The 27,410-nt window shown below is 38.2% G+C and overlaps 1 protein-coding gene across 1 annotated transcript in view; it reads left to right on the top strand.

Moving 5' to 3' along the window:
• Positions 1–16,892, top strand: part of cspg4 (chondroitin sulfate proteoglycan 4) — a 55,377-nt gene extending 38,485 nt beyond the window's left edge. The window contains exons 5-10 of the mRNA XM_084398048.1: positions 6,453–6,629; positions 8,904–9,102; positions 10,970–11,101; positions 11,297–11,457; positions 11,860–12,043; positions 12,434–16,892. Coding sequence (XP_084254174.1) covers positions 6,453–6,629; positions 8,904–9,102; positions 10,970–11,101; positions 11,297–11,457; positions 11,860–12,043; positions 12,434–14,226 — 2,646 coding nt within the window. The 3' untranslated portion in view covers positions 14,227–16,892. The remainder of the gene's footprint in view (positions 1–6,452; positions 6,630–8,903; positions 9,103–10,969; positions 11,102–11,296; positions 11,458–11,859; positions 12,044–12,433) is intronic.
• Positions 16,893–27,410: the final 10,518 nt, after the last annotated feature.

Raw genomic sequence — 27,410 nt, 5'->3', positions numbered from 1 at the left:
ACAATAATAACAATTTAAAAAACAATAACTAAAAAACTAAATATTAAGAAACAATAATTAACAACTTTACAAATTAACAAAATTAAATAAGAACAACATATATGAGCCAATAAGGTAAGAAAAATTATGTTTTCCCTTTGAATTAAGTTGTTTTTTTGCAGATTTTAATATTCTGTATATTTTCACTTAATTTTGCTAAATTTTTTGTAGTAATTTTGTGTAAGTAAATGTATCTTGATTTAAGAATGTTTAGATATTTACACTGGAAAAATCCTTTAAATGTATGCATTATGTATTATATGTATTATATCTAACTGATTATTAATGATAATTATTGCATATTATGATTAAATATGCTAATTATGTCAAATCATTTTTTTTAAATTGCCTGGAATTTTTAGAGGCAGCTTTATATATATATATATATATATATATATATATATATATATATACATATATATGTAAAGGTTTAATGACAGACAATATTTAAATAATTAAATCTAAACAATGGTTTGGAGTATAAATGTACGATTTTGACTTTTTCTGTCAAAAACTAAGCGTCTCAAAATTACAAAGCAAGTCACGTATGCTTTTATTGTTATTGAAAACTGCAGCGTTGACATTTTGAAGGTCTGAAGTTGAAAATGAATGAATATTTCTTTCAGCGATTGAAACGCAGCAAGACATGAGTGGTGTTCAATTGACAGATCTTCTGCAATGAACATAGCTCTCAGATCAGAGAGAGAAGGACAGGACAAGAGAGCGAGAGAGAGAGAGAGAGAGAGAGAGATCACAGATGGAGGACAGATTGAATTTGAAGTTCAGAATCAATGTCTTGTGGTGGCTTTAGTCCAGCTGTCAGAATAACTTCATTGTGTGCAGCCGTTTCACTCTACATCTTAATACACAATGTCTTAACCGCTCTGGCTCTTGCTCTACGTTTCCTTTCTTCGGTTATGCAATGCTTTCTGTAACACAACTAATGCATACCATATGGAGCCAAACTACTGGGCAGGAATGGAACCAAAGCGGAATTGTTCCTAAATTAAAGACGTATGCGTCATGCTCATTACCGGCCGAATGTGGAGTTTCTTTATTCTGTGTTGTGGAGTCAGCGGTTGGTTTGTGTACCGGCGGTCACCGCTCCACACCAGGGGACAGATTGTAATGATAGCTTACGGTGCAGAGTAGTAGAAAACGTTCACAACGCACCGAGATGAAAACGTCTCAAAACAGCTCAGGGCTTCAAAAAGAAAGAGAGAGGAAGAATATTAGCATCTGACAATGAAACAATCTGGAATACATTTCTCCTCTGCTACATACACTCTTATTAGAGAGTCGCCAACAGTTTCTTCAGAAATACAGCGATTTACAAACTAAACAGCAAAGATTTAAACAGCTTTTCTTTGCTTCATTCAGAGCTTTTTCCTTGAATACTTTGATTTTACATTGGACAACAAGTGGCAATTGCTTACTGTAGTAAATCAAATGTATAGCTTGCTTAAAATCACACTGACATAATAAAGGAATAGTTCACCCAAAAATGACATTTCTGTCATCATTTGCCAACCCTTAAACCTGAATGAGTTTCTTTCTTCTGTGGAGCATAAAAGAAGATATTTTGAAGAGTGTTGGTAACCAGACACTTTCAGTACCCATTGATTTCCATGTATTTTTGTTCATGCAATGGAAGTCAATGGGAATCGAAACTGTTTGAAAACCAGCATAACTTCTTTTAAGATCCACAGAAGAAAGAAAGTCATACAAGTTTGAAACGACATAAGGGTGAATAAATTATGACAGAATTTTCATTATTTTGGTGTACTATCCCTTTAATATTATTAATATTTACATTGTTCGTATTAGCATTAGCATTATCAAGGATTATTTCACCTATTTTATGTCTATGTTGACATCTGTGACCAATTTGACTTGATTCTGCCGAGTGACGCATGAATTCGCTGCCCAAACGTACTGAGAGTTTAATTCGACTCAAGACCTTTGACGTCAACATTATGATTAGCATTAGCACACAATGGGCTGTGGTATTCATACAGGAGAGTCGTGATGTTTCCTGTTTCTTTTGTTCCCGCTTCTCCCTCTCATTTCCTGTCCTTTCTCTACTATAATATTAATCAAAATGGCAAAAGGTCAAACATAAAATAAACAAAGATTCTCAGCCACTAAGATGTTACCTGAAACATTTCACCAGCGTTAGAAAATTGACATCTTCTGTAAACAGTCGCTAACAGTATTGATTTCCTGGCAAACACAACGATTTACTGACTAGACACTAGACAGCGGCAGAGAGGAAATGAAGCTCAGGTTTTCTCTACAAAAGCTTCTGTTTTCTCAAAGCTTGCGACTTATCGGTTAGCATACATGCTGCGACACATTTAAGCCACACACTGCAAAAATGGCTTCTTACGAAGTTAATTAGACTGTTTACTTGTTTTCCAAGTGGCAAGTGGCAAAATTGTTCAGTAAATCAAATTGGACATCAAATGTACCTAAAATCAAACTGATATTAATATTAATAATATTAAAGGGATAGTCCACCCATAAATAAAAAGTATGTCATTTACTCACCCTCATGTCGTTTCAAACCTTTATGACTTTCTTTCTTCTGTGGAACATAAAAGAAGATATTTTATTCTTTATTTATTCTTTCATGCAATGGAAGTAAATGGGAACCGAAAATGTTTGCATTCGATATTAAGACTTGTTTATAGTGTGTGTGTTTGCGTATTAGGGCTGTCAAAATTAACGTGTTAATTTTGTAATTAATTATTTGTGAAGATTGTTTTAAGTTTGCTTGTATTCAAAATTATTAGAATATAAATTATTAGAATATAAAACTATAATAAAAATGTCATTTTTATGTGCGATTAATCACGATTAATTCTAAAAGTGTGCGATTAATTAGCGACTTTTTTTAGCGTTTGACAGCACTAATATATATATATATTAGGGCTGTCAAACGATTAATCGCGATTAATCGCATCCAAAATAAAAGTTTGTTTTTACATAATACATGTGTGTGTACGGTGTATAATTATTTTCTATATATAAATACACACACATGCATGTATATATTTAAGAAATATTTGCATGTATATACTGTGTATATAAATTTATATTATATATTATATATAAATATTTTATATATAAATAACACATTTTCTTAAATATATATATGCATGTGTGTGTATTTATATATAGAAAATAATTATACACCGTACACACACATGTATTATGTAAAAACAAACTTTTATTTTGGATGCGATTAATCGCGATTAATCGTTTGACAGCCCTAATATATATATATATATATATATATATATAGTGCAATGCATAAGTTAATACACCCATGCTAAAGTTGACTAAAAAGAGGAATAAAAAATCATATTTTGGAAATTGAACTTAATGCCTTAATTTAAAAAATTAGGAAAAATCCAACCTTTAAGGACACCAATTTTCTTTGTGAATGAATAATGTATCGTAAATAAATAAATGTTCTTCCTTAAAATACAGGGTGCATAAGTTAGTACACCCCTATGTTAAATTCCCATAGAGGCAGGCAGATTTTTATTTTTAAAGGCCAGTTACTTCATGGATCCAGGATACTATGCATCCTGATAAAGTTCCCTTGGCCTTTGGAATTAAAATAGCCCCACATCATCACATAGCCTTCACCATACCTAGAGATTGGCATGGTTTTATTTCAGTTAGCCTAAAAGCTAGTTTGATTTGCATTGCTCTCATGGCTATTTTAATTCCAAAGGCCAAGGGAACTTTACCAGGATGCATAGTATCCTGGATCCATGAAGTAACTGGCCTTTAAAAATAAAAATCTGCCTGCCTCTATGGGAATTTAACATAGGGGTGTACTAACTTATGCACCATGTATTTTAAGGAAGAACATTTATTTATTTACGATACATTATTCATGTGTGATTTTTTTATTCCTCTTTTTAGTCAACTTTAGCATGGGTGTATTAACTTATGCATTGCACTGTATATACAGTGTATATATATATATATATATATTAAGAATTTGTGCATTTTATTGCTCATATGGATAATGCAAATTGAATCCAGCTTGTGATTAAATCCATGGTTCCCGGTCTTCTGACTCCTTTTAATGCCTCCTCTAAATACAAATAAAAATGGCAAGATCATTACATCGAAATATTTCACCTCTATTACAAATGACAACTTCCGTAAACAGTCGCCATAAGTTATGGATTTCCTGACGAACATGAGACTATGCAGACTAAACTATGGCAGAAAGAGGTGAACCACAGCTTTTCTTGGCTAACAATTCTGACACTTTGAGTTGTGGTGCAACTATATTTGTGCGTTTTCTAAAGAAAACTTGAGTGGTCGTGGTCATGGAAGTGTAATTGTTAAGGTTAGTACAGTTTGTACAGTATATATATGCATTTAGGTCATCATCATCTGGAGTGGGTTAAAATCTGTACAGCATATGACATACGGCAGACGTCTGACCTCCTGCGCCGGACACACTAACACACTTCAGTTTCACAGGACACACTCGCAGCTGTGGGGCTTCCTGCAGTTTTGCATTGTGTTTGTTTGACCAAATCTGCGCTTTGTTTAAAAAGTGCCTGACCACCCACGTTAAATCCAGTTTAGTGTGACGGATGTACATTTAATTATGTGATGAAATCAACTGAGAAACGGCTTGTTTGCTGTCTGCATGGAAGAACAGCTTTATTATTCACAACCATGTTAAATCTATACATAAAAAGTTGGAGTTGGGGACTCGTGTTTGGAGCACATGCTCGAACATAATGTTACTTGTGACATTTAGTCATAGTTAATGTGATTCGAATGCATTTTTTCTATATTCTATATTTCCCATCATTTCTATACTAAAAATAAAAATGGCAACAGCAAAAAAAAATACAAGAAAACAAACAAAGATTTTGATTAGCAACGTGAAACAATCCTGAAAACAGGAACTACAGTTACCATGGTAGATGTTTGTTTATTTAAAGGGATAGTCCACCCAAAAATAAATATACTCTTATCATTTTCTCACCCTCTTGATTTTCTCTCTTCAGATAGACACAAATGAAGATTTTTAGGAAAATAATCCATCTCTGGGAATCCATATAATGCAAGTGACTCAGTTGACGCTTGAAAAACACTTTATTTCGATGGACCGATTTTGACATTCTACTAACTATAAATAACTTTGCAACTTCATGTCAACTAACTCTCATTAGCGTATTAGTAGACTCTGTTTAATATCTGCTAACACTTTATATTGTTGCTCCCCCAACTGACTACAAGTAACTTTGCAACTACATGTTAACTTAATCTACTTCCCTAACCTAACAGTCTATTAACTGAGAGTTAGTTGACATGTAGTTGTAAAGTTACTTGTAACTGGTGGAATGTCTAAAATGGACCATCAAAAATAAAGTGTAACTGAAAAATATTAATATTTTAAACTCTTCTAACTATAAACCATTGCTTCCGGCCAGCAGCCCTAGGCATGTTCGCAACTTCAGCTTGACATAAATGTAAGGTTGTGTGAGAAGTAATCAACCCGCAGAAAAAAATTACTCGCGGCAAGAACGTAGGAGTAGGAGAATGACATGGAAGAGAAGAGATTGTTGAATAAAGTCGTTATTTTAGGGGGGTTTTGCGCACAAAAAGTATTCTCGTCGCTTCATAATATTAAGGTTGAACCACTGTAGTCACATGGACTATTTTAACGATGTCTTTACTACCTTTCTGGGCCTTGAAAGTTGCAATGTTGTTGTCAATGGAGGGACAGAAAGCTCTCAGATTTCATCAAAAATATCTTCATTTGTGTTCCGAAGATGAATGAAGGTCTTATGGGTTTGGAACGACATGAGGGTGAATAATAATGACAGAATTTACATTTTTGGGTGAACTAACCCTTTAAAACCCGGAAAACCGCAGACTTGCCAACACTGCTCGTTAGTTGGCCAGAAGCCATGGTTTATAGTTAAAACACTATAATATTAGTATTTGTATACCTGCACCTTTCGTTTGGCTTCTTTCATCCACTGGGGTCGTATGGATTGACGTCATGATCGTTATGTGTGGTTTTTCAAGCGTCAAATGAGCGGCTCCCATTCACTTGCATTATATGGACTCACAGAGATGGATTATTTTCCTTAAAATGTGTGTTTATCTAAAGAAAGAAAGTAATATGCATCAGGCATGGCAAGAAGGTGAGTAAATGAGAATTTTTGAATTTTGGGTGAACTATCCCTTTAAGTTTATCTGATCTTTTTGGAGGGAATCTATATCCACAGACATTTATATTGTTCCTTCACTTTGGAAAATGACAAAATAAAGCCACTGTAAAACCTGAAATGCTCTAATGGTCAGAAAAAGGATTAGGTGTGAGTGATTGGATTTCTGATATCTGTTGTGTGTATCCTCAGGTGCAACAGGGACAGGTGTACTACTACCATGACAGCAGTGAGACCACAGAAGACAGTTTCACTCTCGTGGCGTCTGCTTTTGACATCACCCGCCGGAGTGCGTCCCTGACGGTCGGCATCACCGTCCTCCCCGTGAACGACGAACCGCCTCGCATCCAACGCAACACTGGACTGGAGGTAAACAAGTTGCCCGTCAGTCCATTTTCCCAGTTTTAAAACATTAATGAAGCTTCTAGAACAGAGACGTAGTCGGAAAATTCAGAGCGACTCCCGCCACTGGAACACAGAGTGTCATTCAGTGCTTGCTCGATGCTGTCTGTGGTTTCTGGTCGCCCTGGAAACTTATATTTTTGGAAAACCATGACGGTGGCAAGAATTCAGCTTCTGGGCTGGAGGGAAAACGACCAATCAGAGATGCCTCTTGACTCCCGCAAAATGTAAAATAATAAATAATGATATGTGTGTTTTTCCACATGCGGGTAGTTCCCTTTCTCTCACATGCGCTTTCTCTCTGTCTGTCTCTGTATCAGACATGCTTTCATCCAGGACACTTCAATTTTCAATGGTTAGCCTACTAATGATAATAACAGAGAAGATCTAAATTCAGACCTGCTCTTTCCAAAATTGCAAACACAATTTACTAGCACAGTGTCTAAGGCACACACTCATAATCCAATAACTTTTCAGTTTTCAGTTATTGCCTTTTTTTTAATATAGGCCTATATATAGGCCTATATATATATATATATATATACCGGTATATATATAATATACACATATATATATATATATATATATATATATATATATATATATATAGCCTATTTATATACATACATAGATGTATGATCTAGATTAATCGATTTGACAGCACTAATATAAATATGAATATATAAATAAATAATAGATAATGCATAAATTCTATTCAAATTATATTTACATTTATTCTGTTTGCAGGAAATATATATTTTTAGCTTTATTGCAATTTTTCCAAACCATTTAAGCACATTTCTCCAAATGTAATGCAATTCTCATTTGCATTTGAAATAAAAATATATATTTTTTTATAATTATAATTTTTAAAATTACACTTTATTTTAAGGTGACAGATACATTTTACAAACTCAAATAAAAACAGAGTAATATTAATTAACTACATGTACTTACTATAGAGTTGCGGTTAGGGTTTGGTTTAGGGTTAGTTACTTATATTTATGCATAATTTACAGTTTTTGCCATAGTAAGTACATGTAGTAATGTTTAACTGCGTCACCTATTATAAAGTGATACGAAATTTTATTTTGATACAAATAAAATACAATTAATTCTCAGTCGAATAAAAAAAATCTCATTTTCATCACCGTAATGTGAAAAAAAAAAACTTAAGTGGGTCATTCAGTACAACAAATTCTATGGTATCTACTACTTTTTAAGTACCTTACAATTGAAATCATCGCTATTTCCACATTACAATAATAAGAATAAGCTTTTTTTTTGCATATGCATTTTTTGTTGCAGTAATAAAGGGCCAAAAAAATCCTAATTGTCCTAAAATAACTTCATTTTAAATTACTTTTTCGTTTTTGGTATGAAATATGAAACTTTTGCGAGATTCATCCACACAAACACACACACACTCACAGTAATATATCAGACACACCAGTCCAATCAGAGAGAGATTGCGGTTTCCCATCAAAGCAGGTCTCAGCACAGCATGCTGGGATTTGATTTGCCGTGCAGCCTCTGATCCATGTTACATCTATTAAATATTGAGTATGAAGAAACAGCAATTTCCAGCCCAATTTGGGATATTTTTGTTTCATAAATTTCAGTTGCACTGTACTCTGGTCTAGTGCTACCATCTAGTGGAAGCCCATGCACATACTACACAGAAAATGATGTAAAGGTGTTTGAATGGTCACCAGGGGGCAGTACAGAGAGTTCTCTGGTATGACTTATATTTACCCTGGTAATGACACTGCATTATCCTCCATTAAATAGCACTCGAAAGAGGAAAGGAGATGATTTTACATGCACTTAAATCTTGAAGGTCACATTAGGTTAAAACTAGATTACTAAATGATAATGAGCTTGTGGACCTTTCTGTTCCAGGGCACCACTACGCCATGTACTCAATTCCAGTTTTTTCTTCCTCTTCTACACTCAGGCTCCCAGGAGAGCGGTAGATGGAGGCAGTGAAAGCGTTCAGGAACAGATAAATGTGTGGCAGCCCTGCACTCTCCCAGCTGAATTTGATCGTTTAAGAATGTCTTTCCGCAACTTGTCCATTACACATCCATTAGAGCAGCATCAGAGGAGACATAACTGCCTCTTTCACATCCCAACAACTCCAGACAGTTAGACACCTCTGAAAACAACAGTTTAGTTGTTCCATCTTGTTTATAGGTTTGTTTATCTCTCTTTGTCCATGTGTGTGCTCTCTCCTTTCAGCTCCTAGTCGGTGAGGAGTCTGAAATCACAGCCAATATTCTGAGCAGCGATGATCTGGACACCCCTCCAGAGGAGTTGGTGTATTCCATCGAGAAGCCAAGCAATGGGATTGTTGCCTTTAAAGTGTCTCCAGATGACAGTGTGGACAGTTTCACCCAGGCTCAGATTAATAATGGAGAGGTTTTATTCATTCATAAGGGTGGGTTGACATCAATTTCTCTGAATTGAGTCCTTTAAAACTTTTAAAAACAGAATAAAATATCAGCTACTACTACAGAGAAAGCAGTAGGTCATCTGAGGATGGACCAGAAAAGAGACTTTGGGCCTGGACATGTAAGCAATCATGTAGAGCACCTAGCATTGTGTTAACAGCCATTTTTCAAGGCCCAACCACCATAGCAAGATGTTAAAAACCAGACAGAGCACCTTAGAAACTGCATAGATAAAATCCACTCATAATGACCTGGCAGCCACATGCTTACATATCATTTACATGCTTAGAGAACACCCTTAGCAATCATATAGAGTAGCAGCATGAAAAAAAACTATAGAGTGCAACAGCGCAAATACTTATTTAGCGGAAGTATTTTTTTCATTACGGTAATTTCTCCCATAGGGATTTTTTTTTTAAGTCTTTGTTAAAGTGGTATAAGCCATGAACCAAGCCAACCAGCTAAGAGGTGAATCATAACTTTACTATCTTTGGTTTGAAGCAAAAAAGTATTTGAAAATTGGACAAAAATACAAGGTAAAAGACTGAGTGCTTAAAGGCTTTAGTGAGAAAAAGAACTACAATCCCATGAAGCATTGCGAACAGAATAATCAAGGTAAAAACAATGATGAAATATAAAACTACTCGTTTAAAAATGTTGATTATATCTATAGAAACAATATATTTTAAGTTTATTACAAAATATGTACATACATGCAAATATTTCAGTATTTTGAGACCGACTCGATTACGTCATTCGCAGTGCTTCACGGGAGTGGGCGGAGCTAATGAGATCTGCTTGTAGCGACTCTCTGATTGGTGGAATTTTCTGCACACAAGTTAGAATAATGCGGCCTCACGGCTTCAACAGAAGGGAATACCATCAATTAACAACATGGTAGCTCACAGTAGGGCTTTAGTTATCATTCTATTGGGTAGAAAATGAATGGAGTTTTTACTTCCGGAACCTGACTGTTGAACTCTATTTGGACAACCTTAGCAACAAGTAAAACCCACTCAAAACACCTTTGCAACTGCACAACAACACGCGAAACAATTTAAGAGTCATGTAGAGTAGCAGGATGATCAAAACAACATTAGCAACTACATAGCCATATGCTAAAACCCACACCAAAGCCTTAGCACCTACATAACAGCATGCTAAAAACAACTCGGAACAACTTAGCAATCATATAGCATACAGCAAGTCATGATAAAAACATCTCAGAATACCTTAACAACTGCACTGCAACATGTCAAAACCCACTCAAAAACAACACCTACATAGCAACAAAAAAAACAAAAAAAACTTAGAACACATTAGCAATCATATAAATTAGCATGAAAGCAAAAAAGTATTCGGAACACCTAAGCAAACACAGCAATTTGTTACTTAAAAGCCACTCAAAACACCTTGCAACACAATAAAAACTACTGTGAACACCTTGCAACTGCATAGCAAGATGCTAAAACCCACTCAAAACACCTTAGCATAGCAGCAGTTCCCTGACAACTTTGAGGAACATTTGTCAAAAGTTTTTAAACAAATTGTAATATTTGCCATCACAATTCTATGGTGTACACAACAGAATTTTGATGGCAAATATTGCACACAAAAAAAACTTTTTATTTAAAGACCCCAGAAACCAATACACTGAAGGCATACCATCGAGGCCTTTTACAGTCTCCAAAGAACCATATAGCAACACAAAGAACTTTTTTCCTCCTAAAATGGTTCTAGACAAAAAATAAAGGTTAGTTTGATAAATCTTATGTGCTGCAAGGAACCATTAAAGAACCTTTATTGTGAGTGTAACATGATGTAGTGAGAATGATTGCTTGTGTCTGATCTCAGGCTCAGAATCGGGTGGGTTCAGCTTCACCGTGACTGATGGAGAACACACTTCACCACTCTACCAGTTCACTGTCAAGGCAAGACAGCTCACCATCTCAATGGTCGCAGAGGGAGAACTCATGGTCTTCCCAGGTGGGCGCCACATGTCCCAAGCTTAAATCTAAACACCTGTACATTTTACATAATTTTACATTTTCCCCATCATGAACAAACTGTAATCTTATCTGGAACAACCTTCTAGATCAAGGATGTCACCAATAGCTGCTAAAATGTGTTTTCTTGAAGGAATCAGTGAAGTGATATGATTTGTTTGATGACGTTTGTCAGGCACCAGGCAGGTGATTGGTGGAAATATTTTGAGGGCTATAACAAGTGAAGACGGAGATGAAATCACATACTCACTGGTGAAACCTCCTCGCTTGGGACGAATAATCAAACCTAACCAGCTTGGACAGTTTGAAGAGATCAACAGATTCACACAGACTGAGGTAAATAATGTTGTATATTTGTGAACATGTACTTGCAGAGGAAAACAGTGGCACTTACAGCTAACATTTTATAATGGGTTAGGATAATATTATCATAAAAACTAAATACTATCATAAATTCCTCAATATGCTGTCAATAAAGCCTCTTCCATTGTAATTCCATCATTGACCACAAGAGGGCACCATTGTATGTGTAGATCATATTACCGGACAGTAGAGGGCATCACTATGCTCTCATTACGGTCAGGTCAACTTATGAAATGTGCAACTATTTCACGTTTAGAACTAAAACTATATTAATTTATTGCTATAAGAAGTGGCCATCTGTTTGAGCTGTTTTACAGACCGTGTTATAGGTTTTGGCCAATTATTATTTGTATTTGCTTCCTCTTGTGTGTTCAGTTGGATGCAGGTGCTGTGTATTATGAGCATCAGATGCCGTCTGAGGCCTTCTGGGTCCTGAAAGATTCTGTCGAGCTGACTCTCACATCGCCTCCAGCAACAGAGCTGCATCACAGCCTGCCAATCACTGTCTCATACTATGCAGCCAATCGAAACGTCTCTTCTCAGCTCTGGAAGAACAAAGGTAGCTGCCAATTAAATGAGTTGAGGTTTGATGCTGGTGCCCTTTATCATTTAATACAACATTGAACAGAAGACTTGAGAATGATTGGCAAATGTGGTGGGAACAGGATTAGGACACATTGCATGCTGCATTCAAACTGCATGAGTGAATGTGGTTGGAGCTTGTTTGCCAGGGTTCCTCAAATATGATTTTGAAAGGCCACTTCTCTGCAGAGTTTAGCTCCAATCCTAAGACACCCAAGAAAGGTCTTGAGAGAGTACCTAGAAAATTACAGGTTGGTGAGTTTGAGCTAGACTCTGCAAGGGCGTATTTGAGGAACCCTAGGCCACAGCTCTGGCAATTAAATGTAATTTAATTATTTGCCTTTGGTGTTTTGTCAATGTATTGCAGGTGTGTCCGTGGTGCAGGGTCAGTCTAAAGTGATCGACAACTCCATGTTGGATGCCTCTAACCTGCTTGCCAGTTTGCCTGAGCAGAAGCGGAAGGGGCAGGACATCGTCTACGAAGTTCATCGGTTCCCTGTTCATGGACGACTCACTCTCGGGGATTCGGACCTTCCCCGTGAAGCTCCCCATTTCCTGCAGGACGATGTGGCTCGTGGTGATCTGGAGTACTATCACGATGACTCTGGAGCATCTTCTGATAGCTTCTCTTTCCGTGTCCATCTGAACCCCAGTGGCCTCACCCCGCGAGTTCAGCCCGGTGCCGTGGTTCTGGAGGAGATCTTCCTGATCTCCATCAGACGGCGAGACTCAACCCCACCAGTACTCGCAAGCGTGGACCTGCTTCTAGAAGCACTACAGGGCTCCACGACCATCATCTCCAAAAACTACCTCAAAACGGTCGACCAGGACAGCACACCGGATGAGGTCCGATTCACCATCTCCAAGAGTCCAGCTAATGGTTATCTCATCTACACTGACTCCGGAGACCGGATCAACCAGTTCAGCCAGGAAGACATCAACAATGGGCGGGTTGCTTTCGTCAGCGATGGAAGTCTGTCCAATGGCTTCATGGAATTTACAGTATCTGACGGGAAACACCAAACGGACCCGCACACACTGCATATAGGAATCCTGGCCAAGTCTCTGATACTGAACAAAGCTCCGGAAATCCACATAAAGCAGGGAGACGATGAGACACTAATCACTGAGGACATGCTGAGCACCTCCACCGGGGGTCCCGTTGAGGAGGATGTACTCTATAAGATTACTAACGTCCCAAAGTATGCAGCTGTAATGGTGGACAGACAGCCCACCTCTGCTTTCACGCAGAAGCAGATTAAACAGGGAAGAGTAAGCGTCCGTTTCGTGAAGTCCACCTCACCAAGAGACAGCGTGGCCTTTGTGGCCCGAAGCAGGGCAGCGAACGTGTCCTCAGTCCTCAACATTACCGTGAAACCACTGGCGAAGGTGGCCCAGAATCCCCTGCTCCCCAGAGGTGCTACTGTACTGGTAGACAGAAAGCTGTTGGATGCTACACCTCTTGCCAACAAGACCAGAACATCTCCAACCTTCAGCATAATCCAACAACCTCAAGGAGCTCGGTTCATCAAGAGGGGTGGGTCAGCTGATGGCCAACCAGTGAGCTCCTTCACCCAACGGGACCTGGATGAAGGACGGGTAGCTCTGGAGATCTCAAACACAACTGGGGGTCAAAGTCAAGATGAAGCACGCTTCCTCCTAAAGGCGCATGGCGTTCCTCCTGCAGAGTGCGTTTTGCCCTTCCAGGTTGTTCCTTACGACCCTTCAAAAGTTTATGGCGCCACCTTGCTCAAAGTTCCACCGGTGTCCATTTCCGACAAGGAAACGGGTCAACCCGAGCCCAGGGGGAGAGAAGATGGTGACGTGGCTCCTGGCAGCACTGCAGCCACTGCTGTGGTGTCTAGACGAAACACGCTGTGGGCTATCCTTATTCCCATCCTTGTCATTCTCCTTCTCATACTCCTGGCCGCACTACTGGCATACTACTTGGTCCGACGCAACAAAACGGGGAAGCACAATGTCCAAACAGTGGCGGCAAAGCCTAAGAATGGAGAAGTGAGTCAGGAGACTTTTAGGAAAACCGATCCTGCAAACAACATCCCCATGTCAAACATGGACTCCAAAGGGGCGGATCCTGAGTTAATACAGCACTGTCGGACAACAAACCCAGCACTGAAAAAGAATCAGTACTGGGTTTGAGCTGGGGAGGCGACCGGACACTTGTGTTTTCAAGGCCTTGAATCATTCCAGTCAGTGTTATACAGTTCTCTTGCCATTATTGATGCTCATGAATTAAAGTTCAGCACATATCTGAGTTTAGGGTTTCTTAGATGGCACAACCAGATCTGTGTGTGTGTGTGTGCTGATGATCTAATAGTCACATGGTACTTTTTCAGTTGAGGCTGAATTAACCCATTTTTAAGGTACTTTTGGACAAGAACATAACGTATGTTTGAACAATCTATGTATGTTTAGGCAGTAAGTGAGTTAAGATCTTATTTTTCAGTGTTACTCACGTTTATGTTTTGTGTTTGTTGCTTTTAAACACTGATCAACATATGTGCGCTTTTTTCAAGCAGCCTGTTTTCTTTTGGGACACATCGTGCACATCGACACATCATTGTTCAGACAATTTGGCACCTTTGTGATCACTTGTTTCAAGGAGTTCAATACAAGTTAACAGCATCTGTTACATGACGTTGATTACCTGAGAAAATAACAAAAAGTCACGCACTTATAATGGAAGTCTATGGGGCAGGTTTTTGCACCGGGATAAACGTTAAAACACGCACTTAAGTGTAGAAACAACATTAACACGACACTGCTGTGTAAAAATTACTTACTAGCCTTGTCTGTGAAAAGTTATCCAAACCTTCAACCAGTTAAGACTGTGTAAAGCCTGGAAACTCTGACTTGCATCAGTAAATTGATCTGCTAGAAATGTAGTCCCACGGCGAAAGGCATGATTTAGACCAATTTTTCCCAACCCTGCTCTTAAATGCACACCAACAGTACACATTTTGGATGTCTTCCTTATCTGAACAATTTATTTCAGGTCGTGAAGTTTCTAATCAGTTGAATCAGATGTGTTTGAGTAGCAAGAGTTTGAAAATACCCTGGTGTGCATCTAGAACCTGGGACCTGGGTTGAGAAACACTGATTTATATTTATTCAGGCTCAGATTACAGATAATATAGTAAATTTTAAAGTGCGCAAATTTCAGATTTGAAACCCTTTGTAATACATAGACTCCCATTGCAAGTGCTTAAGAACTTTTTTCTGTGGTAACTGACAGCATAATAGTCATAATATTCTTAAGCTGAAAGTATGCTTTGGTTTTCTGTTTTCAATGTGCATGATAAAAATTTCACCATAAGCGGGGTCTGCGCAATTTTGAGGCACTTGGTGGTGCACTAGGTGTTAACACTCATAGGCTGCGTCTGAAAGCTTAGGCAGCTGACTTGTTTTCTCGCTGCCTTATCAGGCAATGACTTTGTAGGCAGCGTTTGCGTACGACAGTACCTCACGAAACTGATTTCTGACAGATCTCTGAGGCAGTGTAACGCTTTAATGATCTACGGCAAAATAAAGCGAGCTTTGATTATAAATAAGCAAATATTTAATTACTACAATAGTAATTTCTTGCTAGAAATGATATCAGAAGTGGAAAACGTTGGTCAAAAACGTACATTTACACACAAAATGACCACCAACCGCAACTTGCCTTCTTTGTTATTAGCTCAATTGTCACAGAATGGAAAGCACGGGATTGTGGGATATCAAAGGCAGCGAAGGATACATCTATGCTGCCTTCAAAAATCGATTACATGAAGGTATCTCAGGAAACAGGAAGTGAAGCTAACTTTGGACGTGCCTTGATGTCTTCCTACCTTGGGATGCATCCTCCGAAGGCAGCATTTATCAGTTTTAGGAAGCAGCCATAGATGTGCTGTGGCTTGACTAGCCAAAGAAGGTGGAAAATGTAGGAAAACTCTTGATGAATATGTAAGGAAGTGAATATGTGAGGAAGTCAGAAGGTATTTGTGTTTATACAGCTCATTTGAAAGAGTATAAGGACATGTTTAGCTGTCTAAGCAACTTATTCTTTGTACTGCAGTGCAGCGAAATCAAAGAAGTCACAACTTTGGGCTGACCTCTACAGGTCAGGCGGAGTATTACAATACAGTCATAGTGTGGTCAATAGAGTATAATTTGAAAGGCTATATGGCAGGTGGACGAATGAAACACAAGTGCCAGTCAGATTATGTTGCTAGTGCCAAATCATGCCTGATCAAGTAGAGAAATTTCACAGCCATGTTTACTTCTCACTTTTGACACATAACCAGTGCTGCAAAATCGAGAGTGTAAATGAGAATTCATGTTTACTAATCATCACATCAGTCGTGCGAAAGTAAAACGAACAGCCTTACTGAATGCTTTTAGTTATTTTTCTATAAATCTATCTTTTCTACTCCGTCTGTTGTATTTGTTTTGTCCGTAAATGCTTTTTCATCCACTGCACTGATTTACAGGCACTGAAGAACTGTAAAGTTTTCTCCTCCAGAACTGCAGCCACGGACAGGAAGTGAGTCAGCAGAGGCTGTGTTCATGCTGTGTTCTGATTGGCTGCAGGGAAGATATGAGGTCATTATTCCTCAGGCTGCGGCGTCTATTTTCCAGAGCTGTTTTCTGAGTTCAGTTCACACAACTTTTGTTTTAGGTTTAATTACAGGAAAATGGTCGAGTGAACGTATATGTTTGAGCGTACACGTTTGACAAAATTATGTCTAGGGTTTACAAAAATCTGTTTGAGAAAAATATATATCCGCAGTGATTGCATATGTGTGCAGCTAAAGGAATTCACCAAAAAAGGAAAATTCTGTCATAAATTTACCCAACTTAATATCTGAGTGTAACTTAAATTTAACCAATATACTTTTATGTTACTTTTTGGTTGTGCTAGACACTGTTAGAATGGAAAAAGCATCCTTAACATTACGCTAAATCAATTCCAGAGAGGATAAGAAAGTCTTACGGGTTTGGATCGACCTGAGGATAAGTAGTTTTCATTTTCTATTCCTTAAATGTTTACCAAAAGACTGCTCATTATCACTGGTTCTCTCTAGATTGCGGGATTTTCACTGGCTTAACAATATAATTAGATGTTTTAATTGGTTATTTGGCTATTTTTTTTTCTTATCTGACTATAGCGACGTTCTTTATAATCAAAGACCAATTCCTCCTCATCATTCCTGAGTTTAATTATAGAGAGACATGATCGGTTCCCAAGGTACTGCATGTGGAATTGATATCACTGTTGATCTGATTTTCCCTTTTCTTCATTAAGCTAGTGTTAACTGCATATCCTGGGGTTATGATATCCCATCTGTGACCTCTCAGGACATTTATATCTGTGTTTCTGCAGAGCAGAATTGAGATCACATGAAAACTCAGGTCATCAATGGTGTTTGTTCTCTGGGTATTTATGGGGATATGTCAACCTTAAACCCCAAACCATATACAACCCCAACTTTTGTGTTTTTTTGGATTCTGTTTGCTTGTAAATATAATGTAAAATCTCAAAAACCTGTCATGAGAATCAAAATGCACTTTCCTCCAGCTCTTTAAAGATTACATTTGTGGGTGAGAGTGAGAGTCATTTCCAGTGTTATAATTTATTTTTATTTAGCATCTATATTCAGTTTAGTCTTTGCTCTTTTAAAAGTTTGTGAACATGCAATTCATTATGTCCCTATAGAAAAAAAGTTATATGTCATGGTCCCAATCACATAAAATAAAATAAAATAAAAAGTGGAAAAAAGGTCTTTGTTTGGATTTGCTTTTGTTTCTGGAACTATGCATCCACATATCTTTACATGATACAAATTTAAATGTATAATATTTAATGTAAAATAAATACAAGTAATATTTTAGTAAATAAAACATTTAAATGTTACAATTTTATTTTAAATGTAATGCTATTATTAATAATACCTATTTTAGCAGGTTTTAGTAATGAGGGTTATGCGTAACAAACTTCCGTATTCTGTAAAACAGGTCCGAAATCGCTTCCGGTTCAGGTCTTTTGTATGTACTTAGTTAAATATCAATATACCTTCACATGAGCGAGCAAACATGAGCATAACTAAGCATAACTGATGTCTAGTTACTGATGCAATGCTTCTTTTTGACCAGCAGATAGCGCAAGGGTGTCCGTCAGTATTTAATGCGCTCTCATCTGCGCTCATTCTTTCCTACCAGCGGCCTTTTCGCTCTCTCTTCGGACTATCTTGGCTCTTTCTTCGGAATAAGACTCACTGTCAAACGCTTCATAGGCTTGTTACTGTAGCTGAGATGCATGTGTTCAGCATATTACATTGCCACCATTCACAGATCTTTTCATTGTGTTTAAACAGAACTAATTTATCTATTTACTTACCCTGAGAGACTTTTGTTTTGAAGTGTCTCACCATATGGATCAAAGTCAAAACAGCTCAGTTCAACGAGCCAATCAGGTCGCGCTACAAATACAGTCGACACACCCACCTTTAAAAATTTTTGAATAAATGTTGTAAATATTCTCAACAGACAATCATGCTGGTGAATGGTTTTAGATTCTGAGTGTATGATTTCTTTTCCATTATGGAGAGATTAAAGTTAGTTACAATCACTGATCTATATAAATTATATATAGAGATCAGTGCTTGCAATGCATGATGTCATATTTGGGAGAGAGGATCAATATACATTAAATATGCACCGCGAAGGGAAAAGTTTCCTTCTAATTAATTGGCTATTTCATGATTGACCTTATAGCAGGTTCAAAAACTTAGTGTGCAGTCATGCAATCTACCTAGACAAGCATTCTTAGAAGAATAGGTTCCTGTTCTTTTCCTGCATGACGACGGGCCGGTTGCCATGTATCTGTTTGCTGGCCTGCACCTTTCAAATGCAGAAACCGGAAACATTTGCATAGAAATGCAGAAGGTCCTCATGGTTTGCTGAGTCTTTCAGTCTTAAAGAAAGAAAGGCAGATGTTAGGGACAAGAAAAAAAAGAGCAGGGTCACGAAAGGTCACTCTCTCTTGTCAGTGGTCAGATGTGTCAATGCTGGTGTGTGTCAATGCTGGTGTGTGTGTGTGTGTGTGTGTGAGTGAGAGAGAGAGAGAGAGAGAGAGAGAGAGAGAGAGAGAGAGAGAGAGAGAGAGAGAGAGAGAGAGAGAGAGAGAGAGAGAGATGGGGGCCTGAAAATGGCTTTCAAAGAGCACGTTTTTGAAAATTATTATTATCAAATAATAATAAGTTATCGTCTCAGTGTAAACTACAAAAACGCGAATTTGTGAAACCGGTGACGTCACGTGCATGTGCATTACGTGTTCAGTCTATACTCTGCAAACAATTTTTGGAACTTTCAGTTAGAACGTTAATTCCCAAAACATCTATTAGTAACTATTAGCCATCTATTAGCCAGGAAAGTTTTCATTACGGAAATAGACATTTTTTTATAGGTTTGCAGAACGTTCCCTTAACGTTCTATTAACCTCTTTTCATCATATTTATTTTATATTCTCCCACGTCCCAAAGCGGCATGGAAAACCGATAGACGTCAATAATCAGTACTAATCAGTAGATTTCATAACTTATATCACCGAAGGCTACCACAGTAACAGATTTTGCGTTAAGCGCCAAATACTTCAACACAATAGGGGTCTTTTTTAAAATATGAATTATATTCACGTACATTAAGAAATGAATAACAATTATGTGACTAACTATAGGATAACATAACATTCATACCACTGAATTAGCGGGACTTGCTTCTCTCTTTTGATCAGTACACAAAAACTTCTCAGTTAACTTCATGTTCTCTTCTATTAGATGTGTCAAATCTCTCTGAAAACAAACTATTTACTCTTGTAAATATTAATCATGAGCAATTATTTAATAAAGAGGAGGTCGATATACTAATGTTAGTCAGTCAGCAAAATAAAAATGACTATTGTTTTTAAAATGAGTATTAATTTTAGATTTATCTGAAAATAATGCATTTCGACTGATCTAATCCAGGTTTTAATAAACAGTATCTGCAAAATATAGCCTACTATATGAAAAATGACACATTTCAGCATAACATATTGTTATAAAAATAAAACCTATAAAAAACCTGTAGGAAACGTACTGGGAAGTTTCTCTTTAGATTGCAAAAAAAAAAAAAAAAAAAAATCATATTCCATATGGAAACGTAAGGGAAATGTGTTTGCTGGGTGGACGCATATAGTGTTTCTTTACAAAGTGATGTCGCCAACTACTGGCCTGGCAGCAGAATACATCGTTTTTAGTCATTTCGTGAACGGGGATAGTTTTCTGTCTGTACGCGGAAAACGGAAAGGAAAAACGTTTCTGTTTTTACATCGTTGTCATGTAAACATACCGGTTTCTTTAAATCAGTTACTGAACACATGAGTAACAGTAACAGGGATACTTGCCTTATAGCAAGCACCCCTAATTAACCAAGCAAATTTGCAGTTTATATATTTCCTTGACCCAAAACATGTGTGGATCATATGCAAGGGCCCCTTCTCCTTCTGTTCATCCCGTCTGGGTGAAATGTGCCTCACAGTTCTGTTTTTTTACATCCTGCATATGTGTTAACATTTCCAACCCCTAAATTAGCTTCCAGTCTGCTATTACAACACCCATGTTTCCATCTGAGATCACCACAGAATCTGTGAAGCATCTTGCAATCTTGCTTTTCATTGGTCCAAACACTATTGTAATGGTCAAACGTTTTTACGGTGGTCTGATGCATTAATAGGTTTAAAGGGATTAAAGTTCAATGTTCTCTGGGAGAACGCAACCAGCAGGAAATATTAAGTGTATTGCCCTAGTTAGAGTCTACATGTCTGGGTATGTGATCCAAGACTTGTCGTCATTGTCTCTGCAGGGACTTTGGTTTCCATAGAGCTTCTTTCATGAAGAGCCTGATGCTCAGGGAGAAGATGGTATGCAGTCTGGCCGGGAAGACCGATAGTTTGAGGAATGAGCTCTGGAAAGGCACTTAAACGTTATACAGCATAATGTAACATGAAGATCTTTTTTTTTATCTCCAGAGGCCTCAAAATCCCTCAAGAAGAGAATTGTTTGCTTTATTTTTAAGTGTTTTCTAAACATTGCATGTCAGATAGCATTTTCTTTCTGTAATAATGTTAAATTTATGTGAAGGTTGGATCACTCTGTCTCTCCCAGGACGTTGTGAACCACGATAGAGAGGAAGAATTCAGAAAATACTGAAGATGGCGAGTCGACACACAGCAGGATCGGGCTATTTACTGTATCCCGCTCTGTTTTCCCTATAATACGCCCAGGATTTTATCGGCAGATAACAGGACAGAGCCTCATTGGCAGTGATGTTATTGACTCAGACTGGGGCAGGGTTAAGAAAGAGCGCCGGCCGCCCTGTGTTCTAGAGCCTGAACTATTGAACTGTTCCATGATTTAACACTCATCTATGACCTCGCTATTTTATAACCTGAATAAAATGTGATCTGTAATATCACTATTCATAAATGTCATTGCTCTAGAACTGCTCTACAAGCAAGCGGCTCTATAACCCCACTACTCTATGCTGTAGAATCGCCTGTTTAAAGTCCAACTGAAATCAAAATTGACCCTATTTACTTTGTTAGCGCATATTACTAGTCTTGTGATGAAAAATTAATCCGTGCAAGTTAATACACAGGAAAAAATAGTTTGCCCGTCGTAATCTTTAATCAAAGTCTGAAAAGTTACTTCCGGTCTGGAATGGCGTTCCTTCTCTGATGACGTAGGTTTGACGGCTTGGTTTGGGAAACGCTTAACCACTCCCCTCAAACCGTTAGTCTGTTATGAGCGAGAGATGGAGAGGAGGAGCGTTAGAGTAAAACCCTGCCCTCTGTTCAATATTCCTTTTCACTGGGAAATACGTCACAACACTGGAGAAAAGTCGTTTGCAACTTCCGGTTCACGGGGACTTTTTGCTGCTCTATAATGGCTCTGCTCATATAAACTGATCTGGAACAACTTCGCCACTCTACAGTTGCTCTGTTCTAGAGCCTCACTGCTCACTGCCGATCTAGCGCTTGCTCTTTAATAGAACCATTCCTTTCTAGAACCGCTCTGCTTTAAAGAAACTCTCCTCTGCGATCTTACTAACGGCTCTAGCACCACTCTTCTCTACAACATCATCTCTATAGCTGCTCTTCTTTTCTTTAATCAACATCACTGCACTATTACGTAACATCGCTGCTCTAGAATGTCTCCGTTCTGTGACCTTACTGCACTAGAACCGCTCTACTTTTGTAACATCACTTTTCTACAATTGCTGTTCTACACTCACCTAAAGGATTATTAGGAACACCTGTTCAATTTCTCATTAATGCAATTATCTAATCAACCAATCACATGGCAGTTGCTTCAATGGATTTAGGGGTGTGGTCCTGGTCAAGACAATCTCCTGAACTCCAAACTGAATGTCAGAATGGGAAAGAAAGGTGATTTAAGCAATTTTGAGCGTGGCATGGTTGTTGGTGCCAGACGGGCCGGTCTGAGTATTTCACAATCTGCTCAGTTACTGGGATTTTCACGCACAACCATTTCTAGGGTTTACAAAGAATGGTGTGAAAAGGGAAAAACATCCAGTATGCGGCAGTCCTGTGGGCGAAAATGCCTTGTTGATGCTAGAGGTCAGAGGAGAATGGCCCGACTGATTCAAGCTGATAGAAGAGCAACTTTGACTGAAATAACCACTGGTTACAACCGAGGTATGCAGCAAAGCATTTGTGAAGCCACAACACGCACAACCTTGAGGCGGATGGGCTACAACAGCAGAAGACCCCACCGGGTACCACTCATCTCCACTATAAATAGGAAAAAGAGGCTACAATTTGCACGAGCTCACCAAAATTGGACAGTTGAAGACTGGAAAAATGTTGCCTGGTCTGATGAGTCTCGATTTCTGTTGAGACATTCAGATGGTAGAGTCAGAATTTGGCGTAAACAGAATGAGAACATGGATCCATCATGCCTTGTTACCACTGTGCAGGCTGGTGGTGGTGGTGTAATGGTGTGGGGGATGTTTTCTTGGCACACTTTAGGCCCCTTAGTGCCAATTGGGCATCGTTTAAATGCCACGGCCTACCTGAGCATTGTTTCTGACCATGTCCATCCCTTTATGACCACCATGTACCCATCCTCTGATGGCTACTTCCAGCAGGATAATGCACCATGTCACAAAGCTCGAATCATTTCAAATTGGTTTCTTGAACATGACAATGAGTTCACTGTACTAAAATGGCCCCCACAGTCACCAGATCTCAACCCAATAGAGCATCTTTGGGATGTGGTGGAACGGGAGCTTCGTGCCCTGGATGTGCATCCCACAAATCTCCATCAACTGCAAGATGCTATCCTATCAATATGGGCCAACATTTCTAAAGAATGCTTTCAGCACCTTGTTGAATCAATGCCACGTAGAATTAAGGCAGTTCTGAAGACGAAAGGGGGTCAAACACAGTATTAGTATGGTGTTCCTAGTAATCCTTTAGGTGAGTGTATAATCTTTCTTCTCTATAACCGCTCTGCTTTTCTTTACTGCTCTACTCTGCTACTGTGATTTGTAACATCACTACTCTGTTACGTAACATCACTGCTCTACAATTTCTCCGTTCTGTGACCTTACCGCACTAGAACCGCTCTACTTTTGTAACATTATTGCTAATCGCTCTGTTAATCTTACTTCTCTATAACCGCTCTGCTTTTCTTTATTGCTCTACTCTGTTACGTAACATCGCTGCTCTACAATTTCTCTGTTCTGTGACCTTACTGCACTAGAACCGCTCTACTTTTGTAACATTATTGCTCTATAATCTTTCTTCTCTATAATCTCTATGCTTTTCTTCACTACTCTACTCTGGTTTGTAACGTCGCTGCTCTGTTACATAACATCACTGCTCTAGAATTGCTCTGTTCTATCCACCTTATTCTTCTCTAAACAATGGGCGCTGCCATAACGACGACTCCGGTTCCCTACTTCCGGTTCGTAGCGCTTGACCTGTACTAGTAGCGAGAGAAGTTCAATTTTAACGCTAACCACTCTAAACGTTTACTTTATTGAATGTATCTGATACGGAACCGGACATGGGCATTATCTTATGCTCGAAACACTCAGTTTCTAAAAAGTTTGAAATATTCTTTGAATTGTTAAAACAAATAACAACAGCACACGAGGAGCTTGAACTCATTCTCTCGCTGCTAGTACAGGTCAAGCGCTACGAACGGAAGTAGGAAACCGGAGTCGTCGTCATGGCAGCGCGCATTGTTTAGACTGAGCAGAAAAAGGTGGATAGCCTTAATTTCTGCAGTTGAACCTTTCTGCTGTAGTTCCCTGCTTTATATCATCACTTCTGTTCTATAACATCACAATTGCTCTGCTCTATGGCTTTACTGCACAAGTATCGCTCTCTCTTTTTAACCTTACTGCTCTATAATCACTCTGTTATAATCTTACCTAACACCGCTCTGATTTTCTGCTGATCTTCTTTGTTAACATCTGCGTTGTTCTCCTTACTGCAATTGAACCACAATACTTTTAAACCTTATTGCTCTATAATCAATGTGTTCAATAAACGTACGTTCTGCTTTACACCCGATACTGCTCTACAATTCTCTGCTTTTTAATGTTACTGCTCTGTTACTTTATGTAACATCACTGCTGTCCTATGGCCTTATGTCACTAGAATAACTCCATAACCTCACTTCTCATGAATCCCTCTGCTCTAGAACCTCTGTGATATGACCTCACTTTTCTACGTGTATCAGCATTTTACTGCCGTATGATCTCACTGCTTGTTATAATCCCACTGCTCAATCATTTCACTGCTTTTGAATCTTATTGCCATGATCTCACTGCCGAGGCATTATTGTGGATGTGAATAGCGTGTGTAGATGTGTGCGTCTCTCTTAGTCCCTATGGAAGGTCTTACGAGGGGCGCGTTTGATCTTGGTATGTTCTAGGAGACATCCTACAATGGTTGAGGACCATTAAAAGCTCTTGATGTCCACCAGTATTGTCCTGAGTTTGGCTGAATTTAAATAACAGATGCATGTGCCCTGAAATGAGACAGAATCAGAGAAAGAGACAGAGAAAATGGGACGTTTTGAGGCTGTTGTTTAAGGAGGTCTGAAAGCACGAGAGGAATGTAGGCTCAGTGTTCTGAGGAAGTGACTGTTGTCTTCTGGGAATGTTGCTTGGCTTAAAGACAAGGGGCGGAGTCGGGGGACGCTTCGCACAATTAGAGGGTGTGGTCTAAGCATTTCCTCATACTCATCTCTCTCTCTCTCTCTCTCTCTCTCTCTTTCTTTCTCTCTGATCTGGCCTTCCTCCAGTATCTACATCTGCAGAGTTTGGTAACCAATCCGCTCCCTCTTTATATAACAGCATAAAGTCACCATGAATTATACAATATATATGGGTTGTGTTTGTCAGAACATCTTGACTAAGAATGACTAAGTGAGCATGTTGATAAACACACACACACACACACACACACACACACACACACACACACACACACACACACACACACACACACACACACACACACAAAACAAAAAAAACACTAAAATAAAGCAAATGATATTGGCACAGCACTCTGTTGCATATCTTAAGTTTATTAAATACAGGTACTCAATTAAAATAACGATTTTGAGGCAATATTAAAATACATTTTTCATATTTTCATTTACATTGCTTTAATTAACTCATCAAAATAAGTTCAACTTTTTTATAAGTTATACAAGATTCAGCTCTTTTTTTTTAAAGTGAGTTTAATGTAATTTAAGTAGAAATTACTTAAACATCCAAGGTGATTGTACTTAAAAATTGAAGGCAGCAACTTATGTTCCAATTGTTTTGTTTTTTATCTTAAAATTAAAGTTCCTTCTGCTAAAAGACTGCATTTATTTGATCAAAAATACAGTAAAATTGCAAAATATTATTACAATCCAAAATAATAAGTTTTCTGTTTTAATAGATTGTAAAATGTAATTTATTCCTGTGAATTTTCAGCATCATTACTCCAGTCTTCAGTGTCATTCTAATATGCTGATTTGACAACATTTCTGATTATTATCAATGCTGAAAAAAGTTGTGCTGCTTCCTGGCTGCTTCACATTTTTCAGGATTCTTTGATGAATAGAAAGTTCAAAAGAACAGCATATATTTGAAATAGTTTTTTTTTAGAAGCTTTTGATCAAATGAAAGCATCCTTGATGAATTTCTTTAATAAAAAACCTATTCACCCTTAACTACCACTTAGTGTATGTCATATTTTTCTTTTACAGAAGAAACTTCAGAACATGAGCAGCAGCAAAGGACAGATTGAGGACTACATGTTAAGAGAGCATTACCATCTGGCCTTCCTTTCACTGCCAGACACACGTACATCAAGAGCTGTTCTTCATACAGTACTGGATCATCATTACATCACAATGACATCTGCTCAGTGTTCCTGTGGCATGATTTCTGTTTCAAACGGACTGAATTTTCCTCTATAATTCCACCTTAAGAAGGCAAAGATCTTTGGCCTATATTAAGTGAAAATCTTTTTTTTTTTAAGGGGTTGTGGGGGGGGGGGGGGGTGGGGGGGGGGGGGGGGGGGGGGGGGGGGGGGGTCTCTCTGGATGAAACATCAAGAGACTTTGAAGCCATTATTTATGGATTTGTCTGCTTAAGGGGTCAGAGCCGAGCCGGAGACCCACTGCAGACACTCCACTGAAGTGCTTTGTGAGCTTTTGTTCAGAAAATTCATCTCATAAATGCTCATAAATAACTTAAAAAGCTCATTTTCATTGTATTATTGCTGTGTTAATCCCATTTAATAAAAAATTATTTGGATCTCCTGAATCTGGAGTGCTGTTATCCCTTCTTATCATACTTTCTGGGCATTTCCCAAGTTTTTTCCCCGATATATCAGCTGCTCATCTGCACACAAGATGGCTGGCAGTTTCAGATCCGTCTAAAATTCCTCCTCGTCTTCAGAGGGATTGACCTCCAGAGGAATCTTGTTCAGTCTAAGAATTTTTTGTGTGTGTGTATGTGTATGTGTGAATGAAATACACATGTGAATGTGTATTTTACTTATCATTTAAGAAAATAATGATGAACAGATTTAGGTCATCTTTTATGTGTAAACCATATCAGAGCAGTCCAACATTTTCTGAAGTAAAAATAATTCATCAAAACATTGATAAGTACACTAGATTCACAGGAGTGGGCGGGGCTTTAGGCATGTTTTGCTTGTTGCTACTGATAGATAGAACATAGATAGATAGATAGATAGATAGATA

Source organism: Rutilus rutilus (genome assembly GCF_951802725.1).
Source record: "Rutilus rutilus genome assembly, chromosome: 23".
NCBI classification, from domain to species: Eukaryota; Metazoa; Chordata; class Actinopteri; order Cypriniformes; family Leuciscidae; genus Rutilus; species Rutilus rutilus.
This window is presented reverse-complemented; position numbering and strand designations above follow the sequence as displayed.